The following is a 10595-nucleotide window of genomic DNA, read 5'->3' as shown; positions in this document are numbered from 1 at the left end:
GAAGAAAGAAAGAAAGAAAGAAAGGAAGGAAGGAAGGAAGGAAGGAAGGAAGGAAGGAAGAAAGGAAGAAAGGAAGAAAGGAAGAAAGGAAGAAAGGAAGAAAGAAAAGAAAGAAAGAAAATAAATGAAAGAAAAGGAAAAAAGAAGAAAAATATTGAGGAGTGAACCAATGTGAAAATACTAACAATACCCAGGGCATAGTTAGTAAGATTAGCTGTCTCTACTTGTTCTTGTTGTTGTTTTAATTTTGTAAGTTGACATATAAAATAAAGAGTTTCATTGTGGCATTTCCATACATAAATATCAATATATTTTGTTCTTCTTCAGTTAGTTCTATTTTTATAGCAGAAATGAACAAAAAAACCACTTCCTCATCTTTCTTCTCTCTTAGAACGGGAGGAAGAAAGAACACCCAATCTCAGCTGCAGTAGAACCAAGCAGCCGCGCTGACGTCTACAGCTGGCTGATCACGACTGCATCGCTCCGATTTTAAAACACCCACTTCATGGCATTTCCGCATTCCTAAAATCAGAATTTCATCTTAGAAACCAATGCGCAATTTAATATTGTCGGGCTTTCCTCCTAGAAACCTCTTATTAAAATGAAGATGTGTCTGATAATTGGTTGTGCCCCAAGATTGAGAAAATAATTATGCTGTTGCCGTAGCAGGCACGACAGTTTTGAGACAGGAATAGCTAAGCTGCTAGCGAGTGTAGTTCAGGGTGTGGTGGGGTTTTTTGCATTGCACCAAATCCACCACAATGATCCTAACCTTTAAAAGGTCTGGAAGTTCTATTAATAGCCTTTGTATCTCCAGGCACCTGCAGCCTCATATACAAGGAAGTCTGAATGCTCTGGCCTCGATTTGCCAACTCTAACCCCTCATTGCTAAGCTTCAGGACTTTAGCATCCAGGCACATATAAACGCTGTTCACGCACGCATGCACACACACAACCCCCACTCTGACTGTCCTCCTAGTTACTTCTGGGAGTCCTCGTTGCTCACGGTTAACCCTTCCAGTGTCTCAGTTCTCTCCTTAGGCAGATAAACACCCTGTAGCCAGCCACTGAAGAGAAGGATGCCTGCCAACATTCGGAACCCTGCCCTGACAGAACCCAGCCTCCTGGTACTCGAGAGCTGCATAGTCTGGAGATAATCTTTCCTTCTCGCTAATGAGCCATACAGTGGAAAACATGCCACTAGCCCCATTGAATACAGCATGGTCTCTGCCTCTGCTGGAAAGGCATGCAGCGCAGGCAGATGTAGGTAACAGAGGGTCATGAGAACCCAGTGACAAACTCAATTCTGTCCTGCCCCTGCTCCCTTCTAAAGGGTCCTCTGAATTCCAGGTCATAAGGAGAGAAACATGCCAAGCTCATTTTCCCTTGGCAGAGGCAGACAACCTATATGTACTGCATGTAATGAACCAAGTCTTTTCTGTCTCAGAGGCCAGCTTTATCTACATTCTTACATCACCCTTCGGGCTCATTTTCCACAATGCTCTCCTTTCCCAGTACATACAGAGGAATCTCTGGTCCAAACGTCTAGATAGGAAGGCTCTCTAGTAGAGGGGATTTTTGCATTTATATTTAGGAATTTTTATTGATAAATAGATAGGTTTCTATACATAGCAGAAAATTTTTCTTTGAAATTTCATTTACTTTTTACATTTGGAGAGACTTTTATAAATCCATCACTCTTAAGAGGTAAATAATTTACTAAATGTAGGTTATCAACAGCTTCGGCTTTGTTATAAACTAAGGATAGAAAAACCACCATTTCCTGAATTAATTGTTGGTGTTGCCTAAATAGATTCAAAAAGCTTTCATTGGTTTCTGATAAGGAGTTTCGTGTCTTTTTATATCACACAGATTATTTCACTATTTGCTACTTTTACACCTTAAAAGGATAGCTTTTTAAAACAACTGATTAGGAATTATATTAATGAAGAAATCAATTAGGAATTAAATTAAATGAAGTTTAGTTTGGTAGATGTATCTCGAAATATAAATGTTTCTGGATATAGTTAAACAAAAGCCTAATAAACTAGACCGTTCCACTGTGCCACTTACTGATCTCAGTTTACGTGGGAGGTGCAAACGCCGCCGGCTAGGGGCCCTCCTTTGTTTGCCGTGCCTGGATCTGGGATTTGGAAAACAAGTGTTCGAAAAGGGCCAACCCAGTTTTCCTCGGAGAGAATAAAAATTATTGCATCAAACAGAATCAAAGCTAACAAAGAATTCGTGTTTTTAACAGAAGAGGAGGGAAACATAAACACAAGAAAACGGGCAGTGAGGTCAGTGGTCAAAACAATCCAAGGAGGAAAAACTCAGGTGGAAATCCCGACCTGGTAATTTGAAATAAAAATTCTGAATGATCAATGTATGGTCCACGTTAACTAGTTTAATCCAGGGACTTCTCACTTTGAAAACCTTTCATTATCAGCTGTGGATGAGCAGAGTGCGGTCAGAGACTGGAAGTATTTCTGAAACCACTAGAGTTTAAACCAGGTAAAGAAGGAAAAGTCTATCCAGGAAGAAAACCCTGTTTAGGGACAGGGCATGTTACTGTATTTTTCAAAACTTCATACACATAGCCAAATCCCCCCAGTCTTCATACTCTCAAAAAATAAAAAAACAATTATTCTTTTTTAAACCATGGAAGCACACCTCCCTTGTAAAATAATAATAATAAAATTATAATTATTATTATAAGCACTACAAGATTGGGTGTAAGGCTTATTAAATATAAACCCGAGAGGGCTAACGTTGGCTAAGATGTAGACACACAGACATGGACACAGCAAATTCCTTAAGTATGTGGAGGGATGAATTGTGTTCCACAATGTCATGCTCGCAAAGATAAGCAGACTATTCAACAAGATCATCAGGTCTACGACTTGATCAAGGGTATTTCCTGGGAACAGGCAACCAGACAAGGAGCTACGGGATACTTGACACATGCCTTCCCTGGATTAGTGTTCTGATTCCTCTGCCCATGAATTACAAACTCTGGGTGAACTGAGGGAAGAAGCGAGCTACCCTTTCAGACTCCATCTAGTTGGCTCTGGTTTACTGGTCAGACTTGCTCCCACAACTAGCAACCGTTAAAAATAGACAGATTTGCTTTCAGAAACATGAATAGATACAGTATGGAAAAGAAAACACAATCGCAGTATTAAAAATCCATGCTGTCCATCGCAAATGTTTTATCCCTAAATTCTCAAGGTACAATAGTCTTTGCTTTCATTGAGCTTAATTCTAAAACAAAGCAAAACCTAAGCCAACCCCACTATTCCAGGTTTACTGTTCCCATTCACTCATGGCTGCCCAGACTTACTCTGAACGCTGCCTTGCAGTCCCCTGGCGCTCCTGATACTTCACTGAGATTGTATTACCCACTACTGATTACTTTCAAATCTATCTTAAGAGTCCATGGTTTCTCAGGGCTCCTTCGGAAACCTGGGTCAAGAAGATGGGGAGGTAGGCAAGTCTGGAGGCTTTGGGTGCTACACTCCATCTCATTTACTTGTCTTATGTGCTGGGTTTCCTCTTAAATTTCTGTTAGAGTAATTGCTTATTGATTTCCAGGGATCTGAAAAACTCTCGTGTGGTAGAAAAGTGACGTCACACAATTTGATGTGAACACCCAGCCTATGTCACTGCTACTAGAGGAAAAGAGATTTCTCTCAATAATAATCTGGGCTCTGCCTACCTCACAAGGTCCTTGTGATGTAGAAACTAGCCCCTGAAATACCTCCACAGAGCATTCCGTTATTGAGAGGTGCTGAATGACTGGCAGCCCTTTGGGCCGGAAGTCCCACCTCTGTGACTTCCACCTCCCGCATATCCAACCCCCACCAACAGGAAGTGGATCCCCACCGGAAGTGTCCACTCCTCACAAGGACGTAGACTCACTAGCCAGCCAGCCCGCCCAGTGAGTTTTACTGCCCAAGATATGGAGCCGGCTCACCTAGTGTCCTGTCCCACTGGCGAGAATTCTGAGCCTGCAGGCCTAGACTGCAACTCCACCAGCCCCAACTATTTGTCCCCAAACCAAGGACAGGACTCTCTCTACCAAGAACTGGACCTGGATTCCCTGGATGAAGACGTTTCCCTGTCTGTTCCCGAGGCCATGACAGAGACGTCTGTATCCACCTCTGAATCCCACCCTGCTTCAGAACCGGGTTTGTCGGAGGCTGAACAAATGGAGCTCCAATCTGAGCTCACTAAACTGGAAGAAGAGATCCTCACATTACGCAACGTGCTGGCAGCCAAAGAGAAGCGGTGTGGGGAACTCAGGAGGAAGTTAGGCTGCATGGCCTTGATGGGACGGAGGCAGAATCTGTCCAAGAGCTGGCATGACGTCCAGGCCTCCAATACCTGCATGAAGCAGAAGACTTCAACGGCCCTGTCCTCGGTGGGCTCTGCCATCTGCAGGAAGCTTGAAGACATGAAGAAGTCATCCGCTCTCAGGTCTCTTGAAGGGCTGATGGGGACAGTCAAGTCAAGAGTTGCAGGTGGCAGAGAGCTTGGCAGTGGCCTCCTTTCTTCACCAGCGAGTGACAGTGATCCACACTCAGTTCCGGGGAGTGGGTGTGGAACTGTTCCAGGACTTGGAGATCAACTGCTTTCTGTCCTGAAGCCAGAGTGAGCCCTTTGTTAGCCTTGCGTGGCTGCCAAACCGGCCCAGAAGTCCTCTTCCTTCGTCACACTTGCCAAACAAAAACCAGCAAGCAACCAGCGATGGTAAAGCTATTATAATTCCGGATGAGGGCACAGTTCAGTTTCAATGACAGGCATGCCCGTTTGTGAATAGATATTTGCTGCTCTTCAGTGAGAGAGAAGCCCACGTTTTACAGTAGTGATTGACACGAGTTTCTAGATGAAATGCATCCGTTAGCTTTTCTGAGGTTACTTTGAACGGACAGGGAAATGGGTCCAGAGGAGTCGTAGATCAGATCCCAAACTCTTTGGAATATTAGCCTGTTAGAAGGTCAGAGAGATTTGTATTTGGGGTTGTGGAAAGGTATGAAATAACCTGGCTATATAGTCTTCCCATTTCCTTCAAGCACCGCTTGACCTACAACATTTATTTTATTACAGTGCTGGCGATGCAGTCCCGCACTTTACAACGCTGTACAATTTCTCTACCCCCGAACTACATCCCTGGTCTCATAGCTTTTGTTTTTAAAATACAGTGAAGAAAAGTGTCCATCTTAAGTCTCCCAGGAAAGTGGGGGGAAAAAATTAGCCCCTATACATTTTATAAACTTTACTTTTTCAAAGTGGCTAATTCAGCAAATCAAATTAGCTTTGATTCAGGCAATTACTATTTTGGACTCAAAGTGAAAATGCACACTTGCATTGTGTGTCCTTTGCTCTCTTTGTATATTAAAGTTGGGGTTTGACGTTTGACCCTTGTGGCAGCATGTCTCCACCACAAGTCGCATCTTATTCTGTAGCAATTGCTAATTAGTAATCACCTTTAGCTAAGGGACAGCAGGGACACAATATAACCAGATTTAAGAAAGCTAAAGTCTCCTCTATTTTAAGCCTTTTGAAAAGACTGTCAGCCCCCTGTAATTCTGACTGTTATGCCTTTAAATTGGCCTAACTGAACGCATATCACTATTCTGCTTGACTCTAAACCTGCCCTTGGTTTTAACTTCGACTCAGAAGGAAGAAGGACCTAGTCCTCCCAAGGTAGCAGATCTATAGGAACCTGTAGAAACTTGGTCTAAGTTTGTTCAAGCTTTCTAATATCTGACTTTCACAGGAACTACATTTTGATTTTGGTTTTGGTTTATATTTGGGTTTTGTTTCCTGTTTTCCCCTTTCAAAACACCCATTCCAGTGTCTTCCTTCTTTTCTGCCACTGCATTGAAATAGGAGTTTGTGCTGCCTTGATTCACAGTCCTCTGCTGTTTGCTTGAGTACATTTTATTAACCCTTCATTGCCTACAAGCTGGCCCTCCTGTCCAAGGGAGTGTTTCTTTTGCATCCCTTTTGTTCTCTAAAGTGAAACTAAATACTGCTGTCAGGGCAGAAGCTCTGGGTAAAACTATTAAGGCCATTGATAAATCCCAGCCCTCCACAGAGTCCCCAAGGCCATATTTTGCTTGGTTTAAAATATGGATTAAAATAAGATGTACAAGTCTTTTGCTTGTTTTTTTCTTGGTTTATTGTAGTTATCGACTGAGATAGTTTTCTAGACTGGAGAACAAAAGACAAATCAACAAGAAAGAGTGAAAAATAAGCCGATGGGCAGCAACCTACAAGTCAGAAAGGCTTGTGTTGTGGACAGTCTCATTGGTACTAGGGGCCACACCTAAAATACATTCTCCTTTATTTAATAACTCATAGAATGATAGAACATTTTCCAATAATTTTTTGAGATGGGGTCTCACTATATAATAGCCCAGGCCGTCCTCAAACTTTTGAACCTCCTGCCTCAGACTTCTGCGTACTGGGACTACAGTACTCGCGTTTATGTGTCATGTTATGTCATGTCTGAATATCTTCAAGAAATTCCCAATTCCATGAGGCCAGTAAAGCACAGTTCTGATTTTGTTGATCAGTGATTATCCTACCATGTCTAAAGAAAATAGTCAATACATTCTCATTAAATTAATGCAAGATTATCACATATTTTAGATATCAAATCTTGGATCCAAGAGATTATTAGCCATATAAACTGGCACAGGAACCTCCTGATTTTAAACAAAAATAATGTTTGTCCAAAGCATTTTAGGTACTCAAAGATAAACAGGCCTTCCTGTGTGTAAGGAGCTGTGCCTGGCTATGAAGGCACAGAGATTATGTAGATGTGGTCCATGTTCTTTAGAAACACTCAGATTACTGGATCAATTGTGATTGTACTGTGGTAGGTGCCTAAACAGAGCTGTGTGCCACAGACAAAGTCCTCTGGAAGGTTGTGTTCAATCCTGTTTTGGTCAATAAAGACTAGAGTCAGCCATAGTGGCCAGTGTACCTGCGGGTCTAAGGTAGGGGATTAAGAGGTTGAAGGCAGCCTGAACTGTACAGGAAAACCTTGTCTGGGGGGGAAATAAACAAACTTCACAGAAGCATAAAATCTTAAAAAGAGTAGAAGTTTGCCAGGTAGACACAAGTAGAGCATTCATATGGTATGCAGAGAACTGAGCCATGAAGGAATGCCCCAGAAGACATACTCCAGGAAATACCTGCAAGTCACTGAAGCCAGAAATGGAAGGGCATGGTGAGTGATGGGTACGGAGAAAAGCAGGCCCAAAGCATCAGTAAGTAGCCCTCTGCAGTTCTGCAGGAAGTGGTTCTTAACCCTGGGGGAAATGAGGACAGATTGGAGCACTTCAGTTCTGAGGCGACAGTGGCCAGAGAAGGAGACTGAGAACAGTTTTAGAGAATCTCCCAGGGTGAGAACCAACACTCTGGAAGAAACAGATGACTACATTTGCAAGCTAATAAGAATATATAACTGTGAAACAGAAATGGCACATTCGTTTTGCTTTTGGATTTTAAATTGATTTCAGCATAGCTGTAACAATGGATGGGGGGGTCATACAAAATGCCTTCAAAAACATGGATTTGGTTTATGATTTCACTCCACTGCATTTTTTTTCCTTCTGCTTCTACCTCATGTGTTGGGTTCCCTCAGTTCCTTGTCTTTTTTTTTTTTTTTTTCAAGACAGGGTTTCTCTGTGGCTTTGGAGCCTGTCCTGGAACTAGCTCTTGTAGACCAGGCTGGCCTCGAACTCACAGAGATCCGCCTGCCTCTGCCTCCTGAGTGCTGGGATTAAAGGCGTGCGCCACCATCGCCCAGCCAGTTCCTTGTCTTGTGTATCTTCATAATCACCTCTATGCACTTAGGCCTTTGGATTTTGCAGTTTATCTTAAATCTACCTTAAGATGCAGTTTCCAACAGCTCCTGGAGTATAGGTGGCTCAAAGATGCCCATTGCTAAGTTGACTCAACCCCTAAGGAGCGCTGGCTGCAGAATAGTGGACAGAATTCCTGTGACATGCCACTTTCTGGTCTTGCATCACCCATATTAGCAGGAATATGAGATTAGAGAGTAGAGATTAGAAGGTAGCCTAAACAGTCGGGCCCTCCCCCATTGTATCTTGAAATACAATTGCCATGGTGATAATGCAGGGAGATGTGACCTATGAGGAGGTAATTAACTCATGAATATTCTGTGTGTGTGTGTGTGTGTGTGTGTGTGTGGATTTCTTTTGCTTTCTTTCTTTTTTACATCCCAACTGCAATTTTCCATCCTTCCCCTCCTCCCTGTCACTTCCATTTCCCCTCTGCACCCCCATCCACCACTCCTCCATTTCTCTTCAGAAAAGGGCAGGCCTCCCATGGATACCAACCCAGTGTGACATAGCAAGTTGCAGTAAGACTAGGCAGCTCCCCTCATATTAAGACTAGATGGGGCACCCCAGTTCTCACGAATATTCTTATAAGTGAACTCAAGGACACGTTTGCCCTTTCCACTGTAGGAAAATACAATTTTAAAAAGTGCCATCTATGGGTTAGGAAACAGTGACCCTTCTGCCTCAATCTTGGAGTTCTTGACCTTCAAAACAATGAGAAATATGTTTCTGTTGTTTATATAAGCCAGTCTATACTATTTTGTTATAGCAGCTTAAATGAACCAAGACACAGAGTTGAATGTTCTGTCTCACTTGTCACATGCTTCGTGGTAAGGATGGGGCTAGCCCACCAAGCCTCATATATAGTAATGTCATACATACCCTACATACCACAGCATTACTTTCAAAAAATTTACCAGAAACTTCTGGAGGCTTCTGTAGCACTTGCTTCTACCTCATAATCCAATTAAAAATGCAAACTTCCAGATCCGAGGAAAACCTATAATTATCCCTGAGGGGTAGGCAATGACCACTGACCACAAACTGCACAGGTTGCCCATGTTAAGTGATGGGTTTGATGGCCTTACCCACTAAGAGAATGTTGACATAGTGTATAGGTGGTGCTGAGGAGTAAGACCAGTTACACCTGGGTTATAGAATTGCAATCCTTGCATGAACTCAATTATAAGAAAAAAGGATAAGCAATACTCTATCAAATTGACTGTAGAGAGATGATTGGAAAGTAAGAGGTTTTATCTTGTTGACCATGACCTTTGCCTTACAGAAGCTTCCCAGTTTCAGGAGGTCCCATTTATTAATTGTTGTTCTCAGTGTCTGTGCTACTGGGGTTATATTTAGGAAATGGTCTCCTGTGCCAGTGCATTCAAGGGCAGTTCCCACTTTCTCTCCTGTCAGGTACAGTGTAGCTGGATTTATGTTGAGGTCTTTGATCCACTTGGATTTGAGTTTTTTGCGTGGCGATATATATGGATTTATTTGCATTCTTGTACATGTTGACATCAAGTTATGATATCACCATTTGTTGAAGATGTTTTCTTTTTTCCACTACAATTTTTGCTTCTTTGTCAAAAATCAGGTGTTCACAGGTGCGCGGATAGCCAGAACCTGGAAACAACCTAGATGCCCTTCGACCGAAGAATGGATAAAGAAAATGTACATTTGCAGGGGGGAAAAAAACAAGTAAAAAAACAAACAAAAAAATGACATCATGAAATTTCTGGTCAAATGGATTTCCTCAGGAAGGAGAAATAGATAAGCTCTCCTGGGTAAACTGGGGTGGGGTGGGGAGATATGAGAACATGAGGGAACAGGATGTTCAAGTTGGGGAAAGGGTGGAAAGGAACCAGCCTTCTCCTGTAATCAGATTGGTGACTACTGTTGGGACCCAATGGAGTCTTGGCCTTCCTACCCACCTCCCCTGCTGGTGACCTTTCTTGCCCTTGTTCTGGGTTTCTGAGAAACTTACAAGTTCTGTACTTTCAGAGTTGTTTACCAACCCTGCTTCCTGAGTACTCATTGCCTTGGCCCTAACCCAGGGATGCCACGATGAGGTCTCCACCTGTTGACCCACCTGTGTGGGTTAGGTATAAACCCCCTTGGTGATGTACAATAAAGGGCTTCTGATTCTACAACATCCAGAGCGCGTGTTTCATTATCCTGACATCCTTCGCTCAGACTTGGCATCCAGGCTGCGCTGGCGTGGCAGACTACCCTGTCATCCAGTAACTGATGGAAGGAGAATACAGAGATCCACAGCCAACCACTAGGACGAGCTCCTGGAGTGCAGAGAGGGAGGAGGGATTATATGAGCAAGGCGGGGTGGGGGGAGGTCACGATCATGATGGGGAAACCCACAGGAGACAGCTGACCTGAGCTAGTGGGATTCATGGACTGACAGCTGGGGAGCCTGCATGGGACCAAACTAGGCCCTCTGGGTGTGGATGACAGTCGTGTGGCTTGGGCAGTTTGTGGGACCCCTGGCAGTGGGACCAGAATCTATCTCTGGTGTATGAACTGGCTTTTTGGAGCCCATTCCCTATGGTGGGATATCTTGCTCAGCCTTGATGTGGGGGCTGGGGGGATTGGTCCTGCCTCAACTTGATATTCCAGGCTTAGTTGACTCCCCATGGGAGGCCTTACCCTGAGGAGTAGATAGGGGATGGGAGGAGGTGTGGGGGGAGCAGGAGGGAGAGGGAA

General features: G+C 43.4%; 1 protein-coding gene across 1 annotated transcript; it reads left to right on the top strand.

The window, feature by feature from the left end:
- Positions 1–3958: 3958 nt before the first annotated feature.
- On the top strand, positions 3959–4654 carry Tpd52l3 (TPD52 like 3). The gene has a single exon (XM_057779763.1). It carries the CDS (start codon positions 3959–3961, stop codon positions 4652–4654), a length of 696 nt encoding a protein of 231 aa, XP_057635746.1.
- Positions 4655–10595: the final 5941 nt, after the last annotated feature.

The sequence above is a fragment of the Chionomys nivalis genome, chromosome 8 (assembly GCF_950005125.1).
Source record: "Chionomys nivalis chromosome 8, mChiNiv1.1, whole genome shotgun sequence".
Lineage (NCBI taxonomy): Eukaryota > Metazoa > Chordata > Mammalia > Rodentia > Cricetidae > Chionomys > Chionomys nivalis.
Note: the sequence above shows the minus strand (reverse complement) of the source record. Positions and strands in the feature narration are given on the sequence as shown.

Excerpts from the sequence above, each read along its gene's own strand:
- Tpd52l3 (XM_057779763.1), top strand. The coding sequence starts at position 3,959 with ATGGAGCCGGCTCACCTAGTGTCCTGTCCCACTGGCGAGAATTCTGAG.